Source organism: Argentina silus, assembly GCF_951799395.1.
Source record: "Argentina silus genome assembly, chromosome: 2".
NCBI classification, from domain to species: domain Eukaryota; kingdom Metazoa; phylum Chordata; class Actinopteri; order Argentiniformes; family Argentinidae; genus Argentina; species Argentina silus.
In genome coordinates this window covers 25226990-25253641 of record NC_139656.1, presented here as the reverse complement: position 1 = coordinate 25253641, position 26652 = coordinate 25226990, and the positions used below count along the sequence as shown (strand labels likewise).

General features: G+C 44.1%; 3 protein-coding genes across 3 annotated transcripts in view; all 3 read left to right on the top strand.

Annotated features, from left to right (window-relative positions):
* The window catches only part of LOC310815792 (seizure protein 6-like), a gene marked incomplete at its 5' end in the record, with an annotated part of 99814 nt that extends 93249 nt beyond the window's left edge, over positions 1–6565 (top strand). The window contains 7 exons of the mRNA XM_083685715.1: positions 415–611; positions 1634–1828; positions 3009–3200; positions 4664–4858; positions 5321–5359; positions 5525–5636; positions 6000–6565. Of these exons, the coding sequence (XP_083541841.1) occupies positions 415–611; positions 1634–1828; positions 3009–3200; positions 4664–4858; positions 5321–5359; positions 5525–5636; positions 6000–6162 (1093 nt within the window). The 3' untranslated portion in view covers positions 6163–6565. The remainder of the gene's footprint in view (positions 1–414; positions 612–1633; positions 1829–3008; positions 3201–4663; positions 4859–5320; positions 5360–5524; positions 5637–5999) is intronic.
* Positions 6566–10141: 3576 nt separating this feature from the next.
* Positions 10142–19741, top strand: phf12a (PHD finger protein 12a). Its single transcript, XM_083697366.1, has 15 exons — positions 10142–10920; positions 11493–11674; positions 12894–12966; positions 13138–13561; positions 14309–14429; positions 15518–15650; positions 15775–15939; positions 16373–16522; positions 16872–17571; positions 17684–17803; positions 18021–18194; positions 18444–18542; positions 18636–18718; positions 18921–19059; positions 19263–19741. Exons 1-15 carry the CDS (start codon positions 10855–10857, stop codon positions 19646–19648), a joined length of 3015 nt encoding a protein of 1004 aa, XP_083553492.1. The 5' UTR covers positions 10142–10854; the 3' UTR covers positions 19649–19741.
* A 989-nt stretch (positions 19742–20730) lies between these two features.
* On the top strand, positions 20731–24163 carry dhrs13a.1 (dehydrogenase/reductase (SDR family) member 13a, tandem duplicate 1). Its single transcript, XM_083665380.1, has 5 exons — positions 20731–20895; positions 21551–21669; positions 22146–22269; positions 22544–22870; positions 23196–24163. The coding sequence occupies exons 1-5, from the start codon at positions 20772–20774 to the stop codon at positions 23453–23455; spliced, it is 954 nt and encodes a 317-aa protein (XP_083521506.1). The 5' UTR covers positions 20731–20771; the 3' UTR covers positions 23456–24163.
* Positions 24164–26652: the final 2489 nt, after the last annotated feature.

The following is a 26652-nucleotide window of genomic DNA, read 5'->3' as shown; positions in this document are numbered from 1 at the left end:
CGTTTGGACAGGAACATGAGTGTGTGTGTGTGTGTGTGTGTGTGTGTGTGTGTGTGTATGTGTGTATGTGTGTGTGTGTGTGTGTGTGTGTGTGTGTGTGTGTGTGTGTGTGTGTGTGTGTGTGTGTGTGTGTGTGTGTGTATGTGTGTGTGTGTGTCTGTGTGTGTGTCTGTGTGTGTCTGTGTGTGTGTGTGTGTGTGTGTGTGTCTGTGTGTGAAAAATGACACAAAAAAAGTCCCAGAATTCATGCAAAGTGATTCATTGTGGGAGAAATGAAGTTATCTTTCTCTGTGCTCCATCACGGTCTTGCTCATCTGTGCCAGTTGGTCGATCAACATTTATTCAGAGTGAGGTCAGTAAGACCCTTCTGTTTTTGCAGGATGTGTTGTGAGTGACTCATGTCTCTTCCTGTAGTCTCCACGTGGGCAAGAATGACCTTCTGACCTTCTACGACGGTGACGACCTCACCGCCAACATCCTGGGCCAGTACAGCGGCACGCGACCTCGTTTCAAGCTCTACACCTCCATGGCTGACGTCACCATCCAGTTCCAGTCTGACCCCGCCACCAACATCTACGGCTACAACAACGGCTTTGTGGTCCACTTCTTTGGTGAGTCTTGGTGTCTTGAAGCGCAAGCACGAAAGAAAAACCATTTACATCTAAAAAAAGCTTTTTTTCTCTTCTCTCAAGATGACTTGCTACAGTAGACAAGATGACCTCTCTTCTGAATCACAATGGCTTCGGTGGCAAGGTTGTCCATGAAGTATTGTCACTGCTCTTTTTGAGTTGACTAACACAGGGCGAACCAAAAAAAAATAATAATGAAATAACTTTTTCCTTGGCACAAAAGGAAGCCTCCAACATGAAGCTGCAGGAAGCAGCCAGCGAGAGAAGGAGATTAATGACACATAGAATGTACCTCCGTGCAGAGAGGACGGCAGGATACAAGATGAAAAGCGGGGCTTTATCTGTTGTCCTCTCTCTATCTCTCCCTCTGAACAGACACAGGTGCATAGGACTATAGAACATCAAACACCCACAAAAAACACAATTATTGTGCTTCGCTTTTTCCACATCGGCTGTAGTTGCCGAGTACCGTGCCCCCCCCCCCCCATCCGCTTGTGCCACAGTCAGAGAAGAAAAGGGCAGAGCGGGCAGTATCAAACCACCACCCGCTGCCCTCCCCTCCCCCAGACACACAGCACAGTGTGCAATCACTGCAAATTGATGGCATTCTCTTTCACCCGCCAGAGCGTAATTCACATGCAGAATGAGCCACAGGATACCCTATGCTTGTCCAGGGTCATGCTGGATTCAACTCAGATGATTTTCATCTGTTTTTTTGGTATAATACTGGTAGTAGAGAGACATAGTGTTGTTTGTGTATTATTTCCTGACTATAACCCCAAGCTATTCCGAGTGATGATTCTATATGATTACAGCAATCTCAAAATTTGAATGAAAAGTTCACTTCTAAAGCCCCAGGATAATCCCTTTGGAGAATGTTCCTCCCATGCCATGCTGATCTGTATCCTTGTTCTCCCTCTAACCACCAACTCTCTGCCTACCCCTCCCTCATTCCCCCCACAACCTCCATGCCCCTCCACCTCACCCTGGCTCCTCGCACACAGAGGTCCCCAGGAACGACACCTGCTCCGAGCTGCCAGAGATCACCAACGGTTGGAAGAGTACGTCCCACCCTGACCTGATCCATGGTACAGTGGTCACCTATCAGTGCTACCCAGGGTACGATGTGGTGGGCTCCGAAATCCTCATGTGCCAATGGGACCTGACGTGGAGCGGGGACGTGCCCAGCTGTGAGAAAGGTGAGCTGGGAAAGTCCCATTAAGTAACTATTAGAACCACGACGCTCCAACCATGATACCAAGACAAAATGATACCCATAGGATCATCTTCTATCTACTAATAATACTAATAATTATATTATTTCTGTTGGGTTTTAGTCTTATTATCTTAATTGTTTATTCAACAATACAGAGACAAGATGGAAAACACATGGATATATTCTATAATAATTGAGCATTAAACCCACAGCAAAGTGCAACATCTGGCAGCCTGTCTTTGGCGTCATATGGTTTTACAACGACTGTAGACCATAGCAATTGTTGCTATGCAACATGTAACCAGAGACACAACGTGACGCCAGAGCATTGACGATAGCGTTTTTAAAACCACAAGGGTGAACGCAATCATGACTTTCTGAAATCTGTTTCTGATCTGTGTGGGGGTTCTGCTGAGCAACATCAAAACTCAGAGGGTTAAACTGCCACCTACAGGCCAGAAAACGTGTTGCGCAGCTTTTGAAGTGTTGAATGAATTGCGCTGTCCTTCAAGCAATATGAACATTTTCCTTTCCATTTCCCGACATAATGACATATTGCCAAAATGGGTTACAGATAAAAGCCAAACCAGTGTATCTCCAGCCGCAGAATTCAAATGTTGCGTATTAGATTTGAAGTTGGACCTTTATCCTCTAGTGTATAACATGGAGGCAGCAGTCAGTGGCTCTGTGTACTTGGTCTCGGTGTGCTTAACAACCTCTGACCTATCTCTGATCCATATGTTCAGAGAGCAGACCCGGGGCTTATCTCCTGTTGTCTCCTGGGCTGTGTGCTGCTACAGCTGGATGCATTCAATATCCAGCTCTGTTCTTTTTTTAATGAGCTTGATGGCTGATGGTGGAAGTATCCTCCACAGTGGGATTGGATGGGACTGGATCTCTATTGATTGAGTGACTGAAGATAAGGCGTGGTGTGATCATTGGAAGATAGTGCGTGTGTGTGTGTCTGTGCATTTGTGTGTGTGTCTGTCTGTGCATTTGTGTGTGTGTCTGTGTGCGTTTGTGTATGTGTGTGTGTGTGTGTGTGTGTGTGTGTGTGTGTGTGTGTGTGTGTGTGTGTGTGTGTGTGTGTGTGTGTGTGTTTGCTGTGTTTGATGCATCCTCTGTTCATCCATTTTCCTGTGTTACCCTGCCTGTGTGATCAGTGATGACGTGTCCGGATCCTGGGAACGTGGAGCACAGTCGGAGGGTGGTCACCGGGTCACGCTTCACCGTGGCCTCAACTGTGCAGTATATCTGTAACAAGGGCTACTCCTTATCAGGCAGCGGCCTGCTCACCTGCTACACCCGAGACTCAGCCAACCCCAAGTGGAGCGAGAGGCTGCCCAAGTGTATCCGTAAGTGACAGAGCTGTTTCTGGTCCACCCCACACACGCACGCACGCACACAGGCACTCACACAGGCACACACACAGGCACTCACACAGGCAGGCACACACACACACACACAGGCACTCACACAGGTAGGCAGGCAGGCACACACACACACACACACACACACACACACACACACACACACACACACACACGTACAGACAAACAAACACTCAGAAACGTTTTGTTTTGTTTTTATTGAACCAAAGTAGGGCTCTTAGTAACAATCATCTGTGTATTTCAAGGAGTCCATTTAACGCTCTCTATCTTGGCAGAGAACTCTAGGGGGACATGGGACCTTCAGTGGAGATCAGTGGAGGCTGGTGAAAATTGAGGAGGATGGGAGACTTGATAAATCAATAGGGAGCACTCCGCACCTAGACCGCAAAGCTTGTTTCAAACGTTGTCTAAGACAAATTATTTGAACCTAAAATGTTTACTGAAGACTTTTATCATTAAATATTATGGGGAATGGGACAATTAAGGGGACAATCTCGGAAATGGCAGTGTGCAAGGTCATGGATGGGTGAGCTCGACTCTTTCACTCAGGGCAGGACAGGATTATACTGTGAAGACAAACACCACCAAATGTCATTGTGTTTGTGTGTGTGTGCGACTGACTCTCCACACTCGTAATGAAATCATTGGACAGGGCTACTCACAGTGCTTGGGAGATGGAGAGGAAACGTTAATACCTCAGGGGATGAGATCGGATGAGATCGGATGAGATCGGATGAGATCGGATGAGATCGGATGCTCTCAGTGCCAACTGTAAAGATGTAGCCTGAAGGCACTCTGACTTCCTTTCTGTAATCTCCACCAACCTTCCACTTACATTGAAGACCTCTCAGCTGTCGAGCTCGCACAGATAAAAGGTGGCCTTGTTTGGAGGATGATCTATCGAGTGGGGAGATGATGCGTGACACAGCATGCATACCCAATTAACACCGGAGCAACTCGAGGATGAAAAGTAAACTGAGAGTGTTTTTCTTTTCATCCGGAGAGAACAGGTGCAGAATCAATATGGCTTATGTAATAAGAGCTGTCCCCTGCTGTTCAAACAGAACAATGATACACCCTGACTCTTCATTGTTGCAAAGTAATTATAGACGCTGGAAACAATCCCAGGTAAATTACCACACAGGGAGAGACTGAGCCCGGGGTCGGACAATGACTGGCTGTCAGGGCGCGGACCTCATGTGCCTTTTGTTAGCCGACTCTGCTGGTGTCAAACATCATTACTTTTCCATAGAATGCAAACAATTCCTGGGAGCAGCCCATGTGAAGTTGCTGCTGTGAGGACTGACGTGTTGACATGAGGAATGTGAGAAGGGGACTGTCCTGTCCTGTCTAGGAGACGTGCTCCAGAGTAGAGGAGCAGCGCCCACAGTGACATCCTCTCTGTCTGTGTGTCCTGCTGTGTGCAGCGGAGAGATACGAGCCCTGCAGAAACCCGGGGGCCCCCTCCACCAGTGTGCAGAGCTCAGAGAAGGCTTTCTACCAGGCAGGGGAGAGCCTCACCTTCTCCTGCCGCACGGGCTATGAGCTGCAGGGGGAGCCCACCATCCGCTGTGTCCCTGGACACCCATCACAGTGGAGCGGCAGCCCCCCTGCCTGCAGAGGTACAGTAGACTCCCCAGGGCAAAAATACTACTACTACTACTAGTACTACTACTACTACTACTACTAATAATAATAATAATAATAATAATAATAATAATAATAATAATAATAATAATACAAATACAAATACAAATACAAATACAAATATAAACAAATAATATGATATAATATGATATGATATGGCTCAGTTCCATGAAGTGTAAGGCTTCATGGAACTTTTTTTTTTATCTGTGTCTAATTGTTGTTGTTTTTTTTACAACAAAAAGAGATTGAAAAACAAAAATGGATTCATTCAGCTGTTAATGTATAGCTGTTAATGTATAGCTGTTAATGTATAGCTGTTAATGTATAGCTGCTAATGTATAGCTCTTAATGTATAGCTGTTAATGTATAGCTGTTAATGTATAGCTGTTAATGTATAGCTGTTGCTCATCACAATTCTTTTTTTTCATCTTTTATAGCACATGCATCTCAGGCCCAAAATGAGCACAGGCTGGATGGTAAGTATATATAACTGTATATAAGTATATAACTGGATGGTAAGTATATAAGCATATAACTGGATGGTAAGTACATAAGTACATATAACTGTATGAACTTTGGTGATCCCACTAAAATGCCAATAGAATTATTCTGACCATAATATGTTTCATGTGTGTGTTCAGTCGCCAGCCCTGACTACGGAGGCATGGAGGGGACCAACATTGCCATCGCCGTTCTGATTCCTGCCGCAGTCGTCCTAGTTGTAATCCTTGGGATCTACATCTACTTTGCAAAGTGAGTATGTGAAAAAACAGAGGATCAATATTGTGAAAAATGTTGCGAACATGTGGAATTCAGTTGTGACTAGACTCTGCTCTAGAGAGTGGGTCTATTCCAGGGGAGGCTGGTGGAGGTAGAAATCAGAGGACGGGCTCATTGTAATGCATGGAAAGGAATGGGGAATGGTATCAAACACACGTGAAATCAGAGGACGGGCTCATTGTAAAGCATGGAATGGAATGAGGAATGGTATCAAACACAAGTGTATACCATGCTTTACAATGAGCCCGTCCTCTGATTTCTCCCTCCACCAGCCTCCCCTGGTCTACTACTGCAGTGCATGATAACACATATCTCTCTCTCACTGTTCCATCCCAGACTTCAGGGGAAGTCCCTCAGAATGCCGACATCATCCCTGCCACCATATGACAACATGACAGAGGAGTCAGCCTTTAACAATGCAATCTATGAGACTGGAGTAAGTACGGATGTTATGCATCTGCGAGACGTGGACTCCCAGAACACCATTGTCTTGTCCTGATTCATCTCCATCCAGCTGTCTGCCTGCCTGCCTGCCTGCCTGCCTGCCTGTCATCTCATGTTTAACCAGCAGAGGGTACTCTTCACCTCATCGCCCATGTCTCATCCAGACGCACAGCTATGAGGCTTTCAAATTGAAGTCTAGTGGTGAATGTAGACTTGACAGTCCTTCACCAACTGGCTGGCTCTCAAAGCCTTCTAAACGTTTGAACCCTCCATTTTGAACCCCGAAAAAAGTTTGTTTACAATTCGAGAGAAAGTTGAATGGAACAGCAACAGAAACATGTTTACATTTGTGTTTGACTGCGGGACGGTTGAGTGCTAATTTTGCACTTAATAGAAATAGACATAGGAAATTGCTCAGCCTGCATTGCCTCTGATTGTGTTCCTGGAGAGAGGATGAATGTGACAGATCATTGTGGAAACGAAGGTTCAACACATACAGTAGCAGTTACACTCACCCCCATTGACCTGTGATAGAAAGCTACCCTGTGTATTGGGTCTTGATAGTTTAGTACATCATTTTTTGATAGTGAGAGTTGAGAGACCCTTTTTTTTTGTTTGTGACTCAATAGACAATCATCAAGAGTTATTTGATTGCATCGCAAATGAGAATGTGCAATAATAGAAGCAGTATTATAGTATTTTACAGATCTTACTTTTTTGTGTTGCACTTTTGAAACTTTAACAGAGCACTTATTAAAAACACCCAGTCCCAGACACCTGAAAGCAACTTAGGGTTGTGAATTGTCCATACATCATTCATACAGTATATCTATATATCTATCACATAATTTTGTGTACATTTTATGTGTGCGTTCATATGTGTTGTGTTATGTTTTATATAATGTGTGTGTTGGACATGTTGTGAAATACAGTATGATGGAGCATAATGCCCCCTAGACGTCTATCATTGTGTTGTGGAATCATCTACGCTGTTACAGTGTTGTCGTGATGTGATGCATTCAACCTTGTCTTGGGCAAACGAGAATTCAACTGAAAACTGGAATGTATACACAGATAGTGTATAAGGCAAGGTATTTGTCATGTTCTGGACTCCCTTGTGACGGTCCATACTCTACCCTCTCCTCCTCTTCCCGCCAGCCCCGGAAAACTGTCTCTGATTACTAATGACTGTCTGTCTGTCCCTCCTCGGCCGTGCTGCAGAGGAACAATGAGGTGAGGCGTCCTTCAGATGGCGATTGTCCATCCTAGAGAGTACACTTCACTCAGTCACCTGACATCATGACTGCATCCATAGGGGTTGTCCATCCTAGAGAGTACACTTCACTCAGTCACCTGACATCATGACTGCATCCATAGGGGTTGTCAGCAGTACCTCTCCCAGCCAGTTATCACTCTCTCTTTGTCGTTTGAGGATTCTCTCTCTCTCTCTCTCTCTCTCTCCCTCTCTCTCTCTCTCTCTCTCTCTCTCCCTCTCTCTCTCTCTCTCTCTCTCTCTCTCTCTCTCTCTCTCTCTCCCTCTCTCTCTCTCTCTCTCTCTCTCTCTCCCTCTCTCTCTCTCTGTCTGTCTCCCTCTCTCTCTCTCTCTCCCTCTCTCTCTCTCTGTCTGTCTCCCTCTCTCTCCCTCCCTCTCTCTCTCTGTCTGTCTGTCTCTCTATCTCTCTTTCTCTCTCTCTCTAACCTATAGCGTATCACTGTTGTTGATGAATGTAGGGAGCAGTCAAATCAAATCAACTTTATTTACATAGCATATTTCATACATAGATGCAGGAAGAACAGTAAATACAAATAACAAAAGAGAATAATAACAGTATTACAGCCATGGAAGTTCAAACAGTAATAGCAAAGATCAATGAATTGTGAAGCTTCAATGCACTGATGTCTTGTCTACTTCATGCTTCACTTGTGTTTACTTTTGTCAGTCAGTTCAAAACAATATAAATTAAAGATTTTTGTTCCAATCATGTTGTTCTTTTTTATTTCAGTCTGCATTCTTGTGTCAGTGATTCAGTTCTACCCATTGATCATGTTTGTGACACATTCCGTCTTTTTTCATGTTTTCATATTCCTTACCTTCAGTAGCATGTAAACCACACGATTATTATGACAATATGACAATGACAACAATGGATCATGCGGTATTACTCATTTGTAGACAGGGAGGAGTTTGTAAAGTCTCACCCTCAACCTAAACATTTCTCAGATAATAATATACAGTAGCTTTGTCCATGTTCTACTTTTGATGAGTGTGTGTTTGTTTGGTCTTCACAGAATAAAAGAGATTATGAGGTGTCCATTTAGAGACCTTTCAGCAAGGATAATTCAAGCTTTGCCTTTTGGAACCCTCTCTGCACCTATCATCTTCCCTACGATGATTTCAGCTGGTACTTCCCCTTCTCTCCTCCTCTCCATTCCCTCCTTTTTGTGGGCATTTGTAAAAATCTGTCTTTTCCAGAGGACCACTACCAGAACTTCAAATATGGTGGATCAACATGGTGTTATTTTTGTAGTTGTTTAACTGCTGATGGCCTTTCCTTAGTGCTTATGCATTTTTTTATTTCATAATTGGGGGAAGGGGTCCATTTTTATCTAACTGGTTATAATTTTGAAATTTTACAAGAGAAATGAGAAGAACGAATGTAATGCTAATCACTTAGCAATGGTCTTGATTTGTATGCAGTACATGAAAAAAACACAAAGACACAAATTATTTGGATGTTTACACATCACACATTCTGAGTACCTAAAAGCAAATATTTTTCTTTTGTCATTACAATTCTACCAATCTTCATATTGGCACTTTGAAATGTCTGTATAGGTTTTCATTTTCAATATCACTTTGTAAATAAACTGCCCGTCCCAATATGAGGATGTCTTGATGCTGACTGCATAACCAAAATGGTGTTTTTGTGTCATATTACTCATGGTTTTGTTAAGTGACATTCTGGTGTGTTAAACACAACATTATACATGACATCACACCGTTGTACGGGTTAATACTCCACTAAACAATGTCAACATTCCGACAGTGTTCTCTCGGTTGTGCTGTGTGCATTCTGAGTGTCACATATGCAACAATCCAATGACAAAAGGCCATAACAGTCAAGACACTGTAGGCCTAAATGAAGTTGCTGTTTTGTGTGGTGGCCTTTACATTAATCAAATGAATCAGAATTCTCATGGGCCACTGTTTACTACTCCATGCCTGTTAGGCCTGTCCTACTGTCCTAATGATAAGGAGGAATTGAACTGCATATGGCTTGCTTATGATCTGTGTTGACATCATTGGGCAGATATCAGATATATTTGGGTGTCCTGTTTGTAAAACAGAAAATGTCTATCCATTTTCCTCCAAACTGAGTTGGCAAAGTTATGGTAGCTTTTTTAAAATGCTTTTTTTTTTGTTTGCTTATGTTATGTCTCAATAAATGTTTAAATGTTCTCACTTGGTATCATTGTTATGTTATGTATAGTCCATTAGGTCATAACCTTTGAGTTAGTATATAAATGATGACTGCTCAACAATTGTAAATTCAGAAGTTGTAGGTGGGTGTATATTTTATTACTCTGATCTGAAAAAAACAACAAAAAAAACAGCATTACTGTGAAATATTCCCCAAGAGTCAGATTAAATTATATTGAAATTGATAAGGTAATTGACTTTCAGAACTATCATTGTGAATTTGAATGTGAAATTAAGTTGTCCACAAGTATAAAAAATTGCACCTTGGATTTGAGTTCGTTCATAAATCTTCTTTGGGGACTGGTACATCAATCAAATGTAATCCCAAAAATAAAGTTTGCAAGATATCTGTTTACTGGGAGTTCGTCTTTCATTCATTGTCCATTAGCTTTGTCTTATCATTTCATAGTTGAGGTGCGTGACACAGAAAGAGGAGGGAGGATTCATTCTCATTGGCCCCTACCAAGAGAGGAGTCGCACTGCGCATGCTCAGACGTCGCTTTACCCAAATTAGCGCCAACTCCATGGAGAGGAAGATAGCTAGCCAGCTAGCTGTGTTGTAGGGCTGATGCTTAGCATCATAACAACAATAAGAAGCTCCGATTTCGGTGTTGTTTTTCCCAGATATTCAACCTCCGACTACTTGCCATTTTATGTCAGGTATGTGAGATTTGATCGGGGGATTTGATTATTTTCACATTATTCAATAATGGAAGAAAACAGATATGCCTCTTTCAGCATCATAGCTAACGTTGACGTTACCAGCTACAACCACAGGCGCAGGGACAAGCACCTCCATGTACAAGGCTAGGCCTCAGTTAGGCCAAACGCTGAATAGCTTTGCTTTTTCCATCATATATTTTCTCTGATTCGGCAACAAGAGGAGTTATACATTTTAGGCGTTTTGAATTATACGGTTGGGACAGCGTGGAGAAAAAACGATTCAAGTCTAATCAAGCCAAGGGGGGATTTCCTGTGAAGAAAGGACTCCTTGTCGTCTTTGAACTGGGAGGCATTGCATTGAATCTAGCTAGCTAGCTAGTTACGCTAGCTGACACTTATCCCTGCACTGGGAAACATTATTGTCTTCACAAAAAGACGTACCAAAACAATAGAACTTGTATGTTGTGTCAAGACAGTGTTTTTGTTGTTGTTTTTGGAAGCTGACAGTGCGGATATCACCTGTCACACAGAGCCACTGCTTGTTTGAAAGAATTCGTTTTGGAAACGAGGAGCTGACAGCTTTCTCCGCACCAGGCTGTTTGAATGTGGGATAAAATGGAGACCCCAACGATTGTCTATGATCTTGACACCTCTGGTGGTCTTATGCAGGTAAATCCCGTATTGTTGCATACAGTGTGCTAGCTAGCTTATGCCACATTGGACACACAACATGTATCTTACACAGTATCAGCAAAGCAGGCACTGAACTAACATGGCTACAGTACAGATTCATAGTGTAGCTTAGGTTAGCTTAGCTACAGCAGCTCTCAGGGCCAGAAAGGGCTGACTGCCAATATTACCTAAAATGTATCAAGTATCTTGTAACAAAGGTCTTGTATTTGTGGGGGGTCAGACATAAGGGCAAGCTCATTTACACAACAGTTCTTACTGGAATAATAGCCTCCAAAAGGTTTGAGATCTCTTGCATATGCTTGCTAGCTAACTAACTAGCCAAATGGTTGCAGTGGGACCATTGTAGATATCCACAATGGACGCCATACTGTAGCTGCAGTATCAAATGTGGCTACAAGTTGGACTATAACTAATGTTACGTTGTATTGGTACATTTGATAGGTTATGTGGCTATCTTATCTAACTGCCTTTACCTCTAATATAGCCATATGTTGCATTTCACATTGCATGATTTCTCTCTCTCTCTCTCTCTCTCTGATACTTTGTAGCAAATCCAAGCATTGCTGGCTCCCCCCAAGTCTGAAGATGGCGAAAAAAGAAGTCGAAAGCCTGACAAAAATGCCCGAAGAACAGGAAGAGCCACCAACCACGACACCTGTGACAGTTGCCGAGAGGGAGGCGACCTGCTCTGTTGTGACCATTGTCCCGCAGCCTTTCATTTACAGTGCTGGTATGCCTATGAACAAATATGATTTAATTTACAGCGTCTGTTTCTGCTGCGGTTGCTACCAACATGCAAAGCAAAAGCAGTCCCATGAGAGACAGCCATCTATGCAAAACAGATTTTTTTTTTTTTAAATTTAAGCTACCTACTTTCTTCCCTAAGAGGAGTTAGGGAAACCTAGTTGTGTACTGACCATGTATGAATAATCATTAACCGTCTGCTGCTGGGAACCGTGTATCATGGCTGTTGGTGGAAGGAGGTCACGAGCCCCCCACCCCCCCTCCATTGTGAAGACTTATTCTAAGATTGCATTTAAGCTATTGCCACATTAGTGTCACAGATCATGAAGGATTTTGCTGAGGAAAGTATTTATTCTGGTGGTCCTCTTTTGCACCACAGCAGTCTTTTGTGTTTCTTGGAAAGCTTGAATGAATCCATATTAGTGTTGGACTGGCAGCCTTTACAATTGATGCAGTGCATACTTTTGCCACAGAATTCAGAGACTGTGCCCAGGGAGTTTGGGCACTCTGCCAAAGAAGCTCTTAGATTCATTTGCTCTCACCTGTTTTTCATCAACTTCAGGCTCAAGCATTTTCCTGTTCATTTCAATGTAGCGCAGTGGATGTTTGCCATACCTCTTGAACTTGTAGATGGTATTTGAGTGGCATTAGTATTGATAAATAGTTGGTGAGCAGCATTTATTTAGAATATGTGGGTGACTTGCAAAACTTGTTTTTCACTTGGTAGAAGAAAAGAGATCCTTCTTTTTTTTTTTCTCCCTCCGTAGATACTACTGATTAATGCATCTCTCATTCCTGGGTCTCAAGTCCCTTTCTGGTCAGCATGCTTTCTTATTGTTAGTTTTTACTTTTATTTTATTTTATTTTGTTACTTTCTTTTACCACTAAAAAGGAGCTGAAAGGATTTGTGCAGGTTATCGGAGATTTTGCAGGAGTGTAACTCATTTGGACCGCTGACTTTCCCAGTAGCAGCAGGTTTACTGCAAGAGCTTGAGGCTTGTAGGACAAAATGCAGGACGTTCAAATGTTATAGGTTATTTGCACATTTTCAATTCATCCATTACATTTTCTAGCGCACACTTGCCACACAATGTAAAGTTCAAAGACTGCACCAAACTGAAAGATTGTTTCCTTAGACTACAATTAACCTTGAGTGCCCTGTCATAGTGTGTCAACCCTAATTCTGTTTTGTGTCGAACCGGCAGCAATCCACCCCTGAGTAAGGAGATGCTGCCCCCTGGAGACTGGATGTGTCATCGCTGCAATGTTCGCAAGAAGGTGAGTCAGTTCTCTCAGGTAAATCCTGAACGTAGGAGTCTTTGGTTTGTCCAGTGTCTTGTTGTTGAGAGTTTCTTTCATCTGAACAGTTAGGTGTTCTAGAGTGTCAAGCAGAGAGAGAGAGAGAGAAAAGGGTCAGAATGTTATTATGCTTTTCCTCTTGTGTTCTAGAAGCGGGAGCAGAAGAAGGAGCAGATTAACGGTCTACTGGAGCGCCAGCTGTCTAAACAGTCTCCCTCCCCTGCGGCGGCGGAGCTGGACCTGGCCCCGGGCACTCTGCGGCTGGACCCCACGGCAGCGGTCGGCACTGGGCTGAGGGCTGCGGTGGCACAGGTGCGGCTCCTGGAGAGGAGGCCCAGCAGCCGGCCCAACACTCCCACATCCAACGCCTCCACGGACACCCCCACGCCCTCGGAGCAGAATGACATGGATGATGACATGCTCGACGTAGAGGACGATGCCCAGGGCTCGGAGACCGAGAGCTCCACCCCACACCTCAAGAGGCCCTTTGACCTTTTAATCGCTGCTGCCATGGAGAGGAACCCCACACAGTTCCAGCTCCCCAACGAACTCACCTGCACAACCTCCCTTCCAGGTCTGCCCCTTAAAGCTCCTTTTACATTATTCATGCAAGCGTGGCGTCGTGCAGAGCAAGCCATTGTTTCCCGTTATACAATGGTTCCATCCTAACAAACATTGTGATTGGCCGAGCTTTATTGCCAGATTAAGTAACAGCTATGACGTGGTTTACCCGTTTACCCTATGTCGCAGTAATATCCCTGCGCAAACACTCGAATTACGAAGATGTGTTTGTCACGTTACCTTGACAACAGTGGCCGTTTTCAGAACTATATTTCTGAGTGCAGGGCAGAAAACACCACAAACGATCACAAAATAGATACTTACGGTTGTTTTCTTGTCACAGTTCCCTGTTTTGTTTTGTAACCAAAAAGCAATAAAGCACTCAAGACTGTGCTTTATCGTGAATAAAGTCACAGCTGAGGGGTTGCCTAACAACGGCCCTCAGCTGTGACTATTCACAATAAAGCACAGCCTCTCGTGCCTTATTGTTTAAACAGAAGGGACTTTCCAATGGAAGCGTGTCTTGGATAAGCTAAACTGTTTCGTTGTCACACATTAAAGGTCCATCAAAGCGGTAAGACTTGAACAAATGCTGAGCGTGCATCTCGATCAGTGACGATGCATCATTGGAACAAATTCTTGCGGTCTCTTTTATGCCTCAGCTTTTCCTCCTAGTTTATTTTCTGTTCCATGTGGGTTTTTTTGTTTTTTTTACCCGTTAATTTGTATTATGTCTGTGCCCCCCCCCCCCCCCCCCAAGGAACCAGTAAAAAGAGGAGAAGAGATGAGATGACAGGAAAGAACGTGAAGCGAGCGCATCATGAGCGGGACCACAACGGGCTGGTCCCCCTGCCGGTGAAGGTCTGCTATCCATGTGGCAGGTAGGAACAGCCAGGCCATGGGTTGCAATGACAATGACGCATCAAGACCTTTCGTTGTTGAAATCTTAAAAAAAAACATTACATGTTAACACTACCCTGGCGTAGGTCAAAAATAACGTCGAATTACATTCGGATCACACACTGTTTTACAGCTGTTTACAAACGTATGAAAAATGCATAGACAATTTGAAATAATTGCATGGTTCACAATGAAACTACACAATATGCCATTTATTCCTTTGAATGCCGAGCCATCTTCTCCGGCAAGGCTAAGTGAAGCATTCAAGAGAGCAATCGGTGGAGACCATTATAGGACTCAAATTGCCTGTGGAAAGAGGAGCCATAATTACTTGGAAAATAGTAGTCTCAGATTGACAGTGGGAGAGGAAACATTATGCAGGCTAAGGCTATCATCTTTCAGAGAACATGGCATAGATGAGGCAGGCGCCCCATTGAAACAGTGTTTTGCATTCAGTATCATCCTGCTCTGCACATGTCTTTTTTTGTTTGGAGACCTTTCTGAATGGCAAAAGGGTATTATTATTATTATTAGAGAGAAAATCGTCTGTGGGTTTTGAGCAACGATTTACTCTAGTATAACGCCACCATTACATTATCTTTTTGCAGACAGTACTGTTCTCATCCAGTAATTGGGTCATGAGGATCTGAACACCAGTTATATTGGTCAGGGTTGCTGAACAGAGCCGTTTTCAACAAATGCCTGATTGCCCCATTTTTTAAATATTTTTTTATATGGGAGGGTTTTGAAAGTTCTCGACGTGTTTAAAGAGACGTTCTGAAGTGGTGTAGTACGATGCCCCCTAGTGTTTGTGTTGGCTACCACCCGGGCCTTGGCTATGTTAAGACCACCACAGAATGCAGAACCACATGGTGAGAGCGACTGGGGAATCCAAACGATCCCCCTCAGCATATTTTATATTTCTGGAGCGATGAGCCTGCCACAGACAGCTTGCCAGGATTCCAGTCCAATCCAGTCGCCCCTCGCCCTGCCTTCCAGCCTCCACGTGTCTTGAACTGATTTGAAATTGTTCCATGTTTCATATCAACCCTCCTTGTGTTTGTTGCAGGAGCTGCAGGTTGGCACCATTAATCCAGTGTGACTATTGCCCCCTCCTGTTCCACATGGACTGTTTGGACCCCCCTCTTACTGCCATGCCAGTGGGCAAATGGATGTGCCCCAATCACATAGAGCATATGGTGGTAAGATGATAAAGCATGGGTAGCATAGCCTGCTTATTTATGGTCTTCTGATTCTTTCTCGAAGTGACATGATTCTAAAGGCACCTTTTTAACATGCAACCCCCCCCCCACACTCCACTTTTAGTTGAAGCAGAGGAACCTGACGTTGAGCAGTCGCTGTCAGCTGTTTGACCAGTTTCAGGACAGGATGTCCCAGCACGCCGTCAAGGTGGACTTCCTGCAGCGGGTGCATCGTCTGCACCCCCCTGTCCGCAGAGGAGCCCACACACACATGAAGAGGACTCTGAAGGTGAGGCCTCTCGTTTCAGAACGCCTACTGGTTCCAGTCCTGGACCCATCTGTTCTGTCTCGTCTTCCCTCAACATATGCCCCCTCCCCGCCATTGTAATAATATGTAATATAATAATAATAGGCCATTTAGCTGACACTTTTATCCAAATTGCAGTGAGTTTATACATTTTTCTGTATATATGGTCCCAGCGGGAATCGAAGCCCCAACCTAAGCATTGTTAGCGCCATGCTCTACCAACTGAGCCGCTGTTTGTTTTGTCCTTACTGTATTTTGTAACCCTTGTTTTTGTTTAGATCTGATATTGAGGCTCTGAAAAATGCACTTTTAAATAAAGCCTGACTTGACACTGGTGTGTGAAAGCAGCATTTCCTCCCTTTCTTATCATGTGACTCTAGATGACATACAAGGCGACGCGTGTTTCTCTTGACAGGTCCCTGATGCTATCAAGTCCCAGTACAAGTCTCCCCCAGCCATGATGGCCCCCGCTGGGATCCGCAACGGGGAGCTGATCTGTAACGGCAGCCCTCACCAGCACCTTTCACCCTCTCAGCACTTAACCAGCGAGGACGAGCAGCAGGAGGTAGGACCGACTGCAGAGTCCTCCAATAATGTTACACAATAAAGGTCAAAGGTCCAGCGTGTATATTTGGGCTTGGAAATAGTGCTATGATAAATCACTAGAGGACAAGGAATGAGGTCAGTGGAGAGGGCTGTTTTGGCCGAAACAAAACACTTTCTATAATCTGGTGTCGAGCACTGGCCTTTTTGGTACCGTTTATACGTTATGCACCTAGTTGCCGCCGTTAGAAAATGTAACACATTTACATTCGGTGTGGCCACACAGGGCAGCAAAGCCCTAAAAACACGAGACAAGCTTTACCTTTCATAAATGCAACCTCTCATATTTGTTTTCCTTTGTTGTCTTGTAGTGGCTACGAGACGTCATAACACTTCAGTGTAGCATCGTGAGACATCTGTCTGCCAAACAAGCGGCATCTACTGAGTGGGACTCGGAGCAAACGGATAAGGCGGACATCAAACCCTGCGTCACAGCGGAGGAGAGCAGTACTGTATGCACTTCGAACAGGACATACTCGCCAGCCTCTGAACCTAAACCCGACAGTGCAGCTACTTGCCACCAGGGGGCTCCTGCACTGAATTCTTCCCAGGAAGGGAAGTGTAGCTTGTGTACAGAGAACTCTTGTCAAAACTGTGGGCCCAGTAACGGTCCTCTGGAACAGCTGGCAAGGACCAATGGGAGTCCAGAGGCCTGCAGGCAGGAGGAGGTCAGACTGAAAGACCCCTGCAGTCCCAATATCCCCCATCCTCAGACACCAGCAACCTCCGCCACGGAGTTACCCAACCACACCGGTGGAGCTGTGGTAAAGACTGAGAACACCCTGTTAAGATCTTGTGCAGGGACAGCAGCATCCTCATCCACAACTCTCATTAAATCAGACCCTGGAGCCCCCTGTCCACCTTGCAGGGCCTCCCCAGGCGCAGAGGGCCAGGGGCAGGCCCCTGCTCTGACCAGTAGCAGCCCTGCTGGGACCCATGCCCCCACCCCACCCAGAGCACCTCACCTGATCAGAGGCCCAGCCAAACTGGGCTCCACCACTCCTTCCACAGGTGAGGCTGCATGGGATGTGAGTTAGGATCACTGATGATAGTGGTTGGTTGGATAGAGGCTAACGTGTGTGTGTGTGTGTGTGTGTGTGTGTGTGTGCGTGTGCGCGCGCAGATGGAAAGGTGAGTGTGGATGCTGTGCCCCCCAGGAGTGCCCCTCAGCTTCCTAGCTCTCTGTCCTCTGCCGTGGGAGACCTGTCCAGCCGCCTGAAGGCATTGGCAGACGGGAATGGTGGTAAGTCTGACCCCCTCCGGGACTATAGACAGCGGAGTCATCTTTTTTGAATCAGTCAGACTTGACTTTGAAAACATAATTACATTTATGCTTTGTACATTACATACACACATGCAATACAATGTGCTTTACAGGAAAATTTTGATTAAAAGGGAGGTTCAAAAGTTGTTTCACCTAATGTATGTAAACTTTTGCACACAAAAAAATGTGTTGACAGAGATTCAGATGAGCAATCTGGATGACAAGTTCATCAAGCTCCTGGCCTGGCAGAGGATCCAACAGCTCTTTGGGCCTAAAGCCCCTCCTACTCCTCCTACTCCTCCTCCTCCTCCACCACAGAGCAGCTGTATCAGTCTACCCCCTGTGCCACAAACCCAGCAGCACGTTGAAGGTCAGAATCCCCTCTTCATCAAGATGAACACCTTGTGTTCCCTGCTGCACCCCTTCCCCCACTGACTCTACCCAATCCCTTTTGATCTCTACTCCGCCTTCCTTCTCTCTCTTTGAACGTGCCTTCCATGTTTTCTAACCCACCTTCATCTGCCTGTGGTTTGTCTGCTTCTTCCCTGCTGTGGACTTTGTTGTGTGAGATGCCTTAGAATATTGAGCTTTGTTTGTCTGTGTGTGTTTGTCTTCTTAGCACAAAACAAGGATATCAAGGCCAGGGCTGTGTTTTATCCACTGACGGGGAAAGGAGGAGCTGTCAGTATGTGCTATAGAAGCTTGCACATAGGAACTGGTAAGATTCGCTCCCACATACACATTACACATTAGTCTTTTCTAATCCCCACCACCACCACCGCATTTTGTTGACGTGTCTTGTTGTTTGCAGGTGCTGACATGGATGTGTGCCTTACAAACTATGGTCATTGTAATTATGTGTCTGGAAAACATGCCTGCATCTTTTATGACGAGGTGAGAGGGTCACATATCACATTGAAACATGCTCTTGGTTTTTAGATGGATTGTTGTTGTTTGTATACTATTGGCAGTACTGGCAGAGGTATTTACTGCTTTTCAGATATTTGATGAATTTGTCATTGCCTTCTCCTACTGTCTGTCTTTGTGGCTGCTCCCTGTAACAGCATACTTCTGTCACTGCTCTTGCCTCCGCCAGAACACAAAGCAGTACGAGTTGCTCAACTACAGTGAACATGGGACCACGGTGGACAACGTGCTGTACTCGTGTGACTTCTCTGAAAAGACGGGCCCCAGCCCCTCCAGCAGCCTGGTGTCCAAAGTGCAGAACATTATCAGTGAGTGCTCCGGACCTCATCAATCATGACCTGGTTTCGACATGGTCTCGACCAACATGGCCCAGTGGTTTATGAACCAACAGCCTTGCCAGTTCCCTTCTGCACAAACCTTTATCGTTTTAGGAATTACTTTGCCCTGACGCATGTCATGTCTGTGTCTACTTAAGATCTAAATGTGTGTCTAATGTGTTTGTAACCCACAGAGCGCTGCAAGAGGAGGAAGCAGGAAGAGGAAGGGGCGGGGGCGGGGGAGTCGATGGTGCTTGGGGAGGTTATGATGAGCCAGTCTCAGGGGACGCCTCCCAGCCCCTGCGACTGCAGAGCCAGCAGCTCCAGTCTGATCGGGGGCAGCGGGGCAGGCTGGGAGGGCACCGCCCTGCTCCACCACGGCAGCCTCATCAAGCTGGGCTGCATGCAGTTTGTCTTCAGTATTACAGAGTTTGCCTGTAAGCAGGTCAAAGAGGAGACACCAACCCAACCCAACACCTCCACTGCCAGCACCCAGAGCCAAGAGGGAGCAGCGCCCTCAGACAAACACACCACCCAGCTCTACGTGCCAGTGCTTCTTCACCCCAATCCTGTCCCTTAGCCTCCTGCACCCCCAGCAACAAGAATCAGCTTCCGCAGCTGGACTTGTATTAAAAAGAAAATAAACTTTTTTTTTTTTTTTTTTTTTGATGTTCATACATTTGCATGAAATGAAGTATTTTTCAGGCTCAGATTTTTGGGCAAGTTGCACATAAACATTATATTTTTTCTTTGTTGTAAATGCAAAACTTTATGGAAGCATTTGGATTTTGCCTTTAAAAGGGATACTTTGTTGAAAAAAAGAAAGAAAAAAGAGCAACTTTTTGTCACCACCAGACAGGTCTCCATCATACTTGTAAAGTAGTAGAACTTGTCATATTTTGTGCCAGTAATAATAGCATAAACATGCCTTTTTTCCCCCTCTGTAAATGAAACTTACAGTATTTGCTCCTGGTCATTTTAGTTGATGTACTGTATTTGAAAATGTAGTCATGTTCAGATGTTTGTTTTGCTACTTTTGCACTACAGGTATCTATTGAAATGTGTGTACACATCCATGCTGTATACATGGCTGTGCACACACACACACACACAAAATATGAATCAATCATGCATGATAAAGAATCCTTTTTCAACATTGAACAAGGGAAGCATAGGATTCCATATAGGCAAGGTCCTAACATTTTTGGCCATTTTGGCCTTTTAAATCTGTACAGTGCTTTGTGAATTCTGTGCAGTAGTTTTCAAAAGTGTTGTTAGTCCTGTTTTTTCAATACTGTAGTCAACTGTAAATAGTGTCTGTTTTAGAACAAATCCGAATACACATTTTCATGTACTCTGTAAATACAAAGAAACTGACGTTTCTTTTTGTCTGTCATAACAATGTAAATAATACATATTTTTAAGAACGTGTGTGTGTGTGTCTGTGTTTCAACAGCATTGGGATTTTGTAGGCCATTTTCACGCAAGGTTATGAGCCATATAATAAACACGCATATCAGTAGTGCCTCAAGATGTTCATCTCCGATTCCGAGAGGCCTTTGGACTCTGCGAAGTGTCTGCTATCAGTAACCACAAGGTGGCTGTACCCACCCACTTGCACGACTCCACACTTGGGTGAAAGGTCGCAAATAGTGTATCATTTCAGCTGTCGAACATCAAGCAGATTGAAAAAGGTCTCCGTCATGTTGACATTGCTGCTTGTCGGGGCTGGAGTCGTCGGGGTTTATGTACTAATTATTCATGTTCTCAAACAACCAAGATGCAAAAGCCTTGTCCAATTGCATGGAAAAACAGTGATCGTCACTGGTGAGTTGTGGCAGAGATTTTTTCCCTCTGGTTATGAGCCGTGTGGGTTGTGGCTTGATGGTATACGGCTACCGTCGTAATGCAATATTTATGTGGACTAAAGGTAACTAAGTTAACACGTGACAGTGAGCTAAAAATGAATAACGATAAGCGCATAAATAAATACAATATTTAAATAAAAAATGTAACATGTTTTACAAGCTACTTGGGCTACACTTGTTACACGACGTTATCGCTGTCAGGCAAGCCAAGTCAAACTCGTAGTTTAACATGGAGTTGATTTAGGCATTACGACGGTAGCCTTAACCACAAACAGGTCGTTTGTGTGTACTATCCTTCCTGGAAAATGATGTGTATTCACATTCAGAAGCTAATATTTATGTGACAACCCACAAGGGAAAAATAGAATAAAAGTCAATGACATCTGTGTCGTCGATGATAAACCCAATTCTCTTCACGGGTGTATCCCAAAGAACATTTTTAGGGCATTTCTGCTTTATTGGAGAGAGAGATTGACAGAAAGGGTGGGTGGGTGGGAGAAAGGGGGGCGATGACTTGTAGGATATGTCGATGGCCGGAATCCAACCACGGACCTTGCATAACATGGTATGCCAGTGTGGGACGCCACTTAATTTTTCTGTTTTCTGCCTTCCAGGGGCCAACACTGGCATCGGAAAGACAACTGCATTAGATCTGGCCAAGAGAGGAGCGAGGGTCATAATGGCCTGCCGAGATAAACTGAGGGCAGATGCTGCCATAAGTGACATCAAAAGGGTAAAACAAGAAGGAGACTATCAGCAAGCCACTTAAAATGTTTCATGGTATGATAGACAGAGTGGGACTAGTTGCATGGTCCCTCCTGATGCATAGAGACCATAAAAGTACATTGGCCTATATTTTACACTGTATATTCAGGGATACCATAGTCCTGCTATAGACACGTGTGTACATCTGAAAGTAGTGGATAGCAATTAGCAAAATGGTGAAAAGTCAACCTAGTCAATCTGATGGAATAAAAGATTGATCCACTACTTTCTTGCTCCCCTTCCTTGCAGATCTAGGGAATAGTGGGTTGTGAACAGAAACTCAGCATGTTTACCCCAAGTGTTTTCCACATGAAGGCTACCTCAGACAATAGTGAGGCTATGGTTACTTTATTAATGAGTATAATTCTCTTGCATGAGATTACTCGGTTAAAGGGTACAGTGCAATGATTTTAATCTGTCTGGTGTACTTATACTCTCTCCCAGGAGACTGGAAACAATGAGATTGTGTTCATGCAGCTAGACCTGGCAAGCCTGCAGTCTGTGCGTTTCTTTGCTGAGACCTTCCTGAAGTCTGAACCCAGACTAGATATTCTCATCAACAATGCAGGTGAGCCCAGTTTTTCTGTGTTCTAAGCTTATATGCATAACCTATAATAGTGCTTTTTGGTCATGTATTGCTCTTCTCAATGATTTGTATGTGATACTGTGTTATAGTCTTAAATATTATGTTTGTCTGGAAATTGTAGTTATATCTCTCATCTTCTCAAAGCATTTTTTTCTAGACATATTATATTGCTGACTTTTGCTGTTTCTTATCTGTTAACTATGTAAGAATGCAACTGTTCATATTTAGTTTCAAAGCATTGATCCTCTTGGTGCAGGGATTTTACTTGGTGGTGAGACAGCAGATGGCGTAGGAATGATCTTTGGAGTCAATCATTTGGGCCACTTCCTGCTAACCCTGCTGCTGCTGGACCGCCTAAAGGAGAGTGGTCCAAGCAGAGTGGTGACCGTCTCCTCGAAAGCTCATGAGCTTGGCCACATCGATTTCAGCCTCCTGAGTTCTCACAAAGACCTGGATGTGGGAAACTCAAACTTGGATTTGCTCAGGAAGTACTCTCATAGCAAGTTGTGCAATGTTCTCTTCACGCATGAGCTTGCCAAAATACTGCAGGGTACAAATGTTACCTGCTACAGCCTGCACCCAGGTCAGTATTCTAGCACCGCTTATGTAACCGAGTTGAAATGGTATACTCACTCACCCCCACCTGCACTGTCAAATAGCTAGCTTTTTCGATAGCGCAGCTGGTTAACATCAGGTATTTGAAGAGACAGTGATGTGTGTTGACAATTTGACATCTGTTTCACTTAGAGTAATGATGGTTCCAGTGATGTTGGAGCTTTAGACAAAGATCACATACATTTATCTCATAACTATTTTTACTTACAAGTACTTACAGATGTACATGTCACTGTGGCATGCTGTAAGGTATTGTGCAATAAACTTTATCCATATCGCTTTTTTTCACACAGGAGAAATCAAGACAGAGATTGGGAGGCATAGCAGCTTCTGGTGGAAGATGTTGATGGCACCGCTCTTAGTACTTTTCTTTGTGGACCCTGTATCTGGTGCCCAGACCACCCTCCACTGTGCCCTCCAGGAGGGCATCGAGCCCCTGAGCGGACGTTACTTCTCCCGCAGTGCTGTGCAGGATCTGAGGTCCAAAGCCAAAGACGACGCAGTGGCCAAGAAGCTGTGGGAAGTCAGCGAGAGGCTTTGTGGCTTGTCTTAAGACAAACCCTTGAGTCCCTGCTTTTCACACTATGACGACCAAATCCTGGAATGGGGATGTGTGCAAATGTAACACCAATGATTGTGATTATTGTTACGTTCCCACTCCTACATGTGTGCGTGTCCTTGTTGTGTTTTGTGTTTCCTTCTGTTTCTCCCTTACTCTGTCATTCTACATTCAGGTGTCTGTCAGCAATTGGCCATTCGTCCCCATCACTCATCTGTTCCTGTCCAGTCAGAGGGCAGTCCGTTTCCTTTAAAAGCTCTGCCTGTCTTCCCCTCGAGAGTTGACCCGTTTCATTGTAGTCTTGTGTTTGCCGTCGACTCGCTATTGCCTTGTTTGTTCGAATCACATACGTATTAGTTTACATTGTGTTTTCTTTTGTTAGGTTGAAGTCATTGTTTACTTATTTTCTCATAGTTTGTCTCTGTTGTTTGTATGCCATAGAGGTAAGGTGAATAGGTAAGAGACCCATGGGTTTACATTTCCACCACGTAGGCTCACCTCTGTTACAATTCACCAGGTTAGGAGTGGGTGCCACCCCATGTATGTATTAGTCTAGCGTAGCATAGCATTTTAGCATAGTCTACTATTGCACTAGTTTAGGACATCACTTTTGTTTATGATTTCTTTGCTTTGGCACCCTTTTCTCCTTGGCATGTGTCTTATGTTTGTGCTTGCCCTGAGCAAATAAATACCTGTATATTAGTTGGCTTGTGGCCTGTTGTTGTTTAATTCCTACAATAACTTCGGTGTACTACCTTTTGTTGCAACTCCTCTACAGCCCCTAGACGTAGACGAGTTTTCATCTAGAGTCATAACAATTATGATGATGCCAGCCCCTCTCAGCAATTATTAAAATGTATCCATGGCAACTACACTTGTCTGAGCTGTACTGATTCAAATGTGTTGCTTTTCCTAATCAGTATAACAGTGTATCATTCTATACCGTTCTGACTGTTGTCTGTCTCCTAAGCTGCTGGAAATAAAATACTTCTTTCCTCCCTAATTTAGCCCCTTGTGGTGGGTGATAAGTGAAAGTTGTGGTGCATATAGGTTAAATGTACACGGACAGACTGCCTCCCCTGAGGATGTCCCTTAGCAGAGGTAGTCCCAACCATAAGGCACAATAGACACAGCCACTGGCAGAGAGATCCTTGATGAAAACCTGCTCAGGACCTCACCTTCCAACAGGACAACGACCCTAAGCACACAGCAAAGACAATGCAGGAGTGGTTTCGGGACAAGTCTCTGAATGTCCTTGAGTGGCCCAATCAGAGCCCAGACTTGAACCCGATCGAACATCTCTGGAGAGACCTGAAAATAGCTGTGTACCGATGCTCCCCATCCAACCAACCTGCTTGATAGAATCTGCAGAGATGAATGGGAGAAACTCCCCAAATACAGGTGTGCCAAGTTGTGGCATCATACCCAAGAAGACTTGAGGCTGTAATCACCGCCAAACGTGCTTCAACAAAGTACTGAGTAAAGGGTCTGAATACTTATGTAAATGTGATATTTCAGTTTTTTTATTTGTAATAAATTAGCAAACATTTCTAAAAACCTGTTTTTGCTTTATCATTGTGTGTAGATTGATGAGGAAAAAAAATCAGTTGAATCCATTTTAGAATAAGGCTGTAACATAACAAAATGTGGAAAAAGTTAAGGGGTCTGAATCCTTTCCGAATGCACTGTAAGAACAACTCCATGCTCTAACTCCAATTTTCTCTGTCTTTCTTAACACTGAAGATTTTTCCAATGTTTACATAGCCAAAATGTCATCACTAAAAATAAACCAGGGAGAACAACCTGAATTAGGCCTCTATTGATTAGAAATGTAGAATGTTGTAATTATACAGTAGTTAAAAGCAGGTGTCACACCATTGACACCAGTGTCACCAGCAAAGCACCCCCACACCTCCTCCTCCATGGTTCATGGTTGGAACCACATGTAGAAACCATCCGCTCACCTTCTCTGCATCTCACAAAGACACGGTGGGTGGAACCAAAAATCTCAAATTTGGACTCATCAGACCAAAGTATAGATTTCCACTGGTCTAATGTCCATTCCTTGTGTTTCTTGGCCCAAGCAATTCTCCTCTTCTTGTTGTTCTTCCTCAGTAGTGGCTTCTTTGCAGCAATTCGACCATGAAGGCCTGATTCACGCAGTCTCGTCAGAACAGTTGATGTTGAGATGTGTCTGCTACTTGAACTCTGTGAAGCATTTATGTGGGCTCTAATCCGAGGTGCTGTTAATTTGCGGTTTCTGAGGCTGGTAACTCTAATGAACTTATCCTCTGCAGCAGAGGTAACTCTCGGTCTTCCTTTCCTGGGGCGGTCCTCATGAGAGCCAGTAGGGTTTGATGGTTTTCACGACTGCACTTGAGGATACATTCAAAGTTGACTGACCTCCATGTCTTAAAGCAATGATGGACTGTCATTTCTCTTTACTTAGTTGAGTGGTTCTTGCTATAATATGGATTAGAACAGTAGTTGAATAGGGCTATTCACTGTATAGAACTGTGTACCAACCCTACCTCTGCACAACACAACTGATGGTCTCAAACACATTAAGAAGGCAAGAAATTCCACAAATTAACTCTTGACAAGGCACACCTGTTAATTGAAAACCATTCCAGGTGATTACCTCATGAATCTGATTGAGAGAATGCCAGAAGTGTGCAAAGCTGTCATCAAAGCAAAAGGTGGCTACTTTGAAGAATCTAAAATATAAAACATATTCTGTTTAGTTTAACACTTTTTAGTTTACTCCTTAATTCCATATCTGTTCTTTCCTAGTTTTGATGTCTTCAGTATTAATCTAGAATGTAGAAAATAAAAAAAATGAAGAAAAACCATTGAATGAGAAGGTGTGTCCAAACTTTTGACTGGTACTGTACATATTTTTAAGAACAAGCATGTGTGTGTGTGTGTTTGTTTCTTTCAACAGCATTGGGATTTTGTAGGCCATTTTCACGCAAGGTTATGAGCCATATAATAAACAGTAGTAGTGTTAGTAGTAGTAGTAATTTCAGTAGTGCCTCAAGATAGGCCGAGAGGCCTTTGGACTCTGCGAAGTGTCTGCTATCAGTAACCACAAGGTGGCTGTACCCACCCACTTGCACGACTTCACACTTGGGTGAAAGGTCGCAAATAGTGTATAATTTCAGCTGTCGAACATCAATTAGATTGAAAAA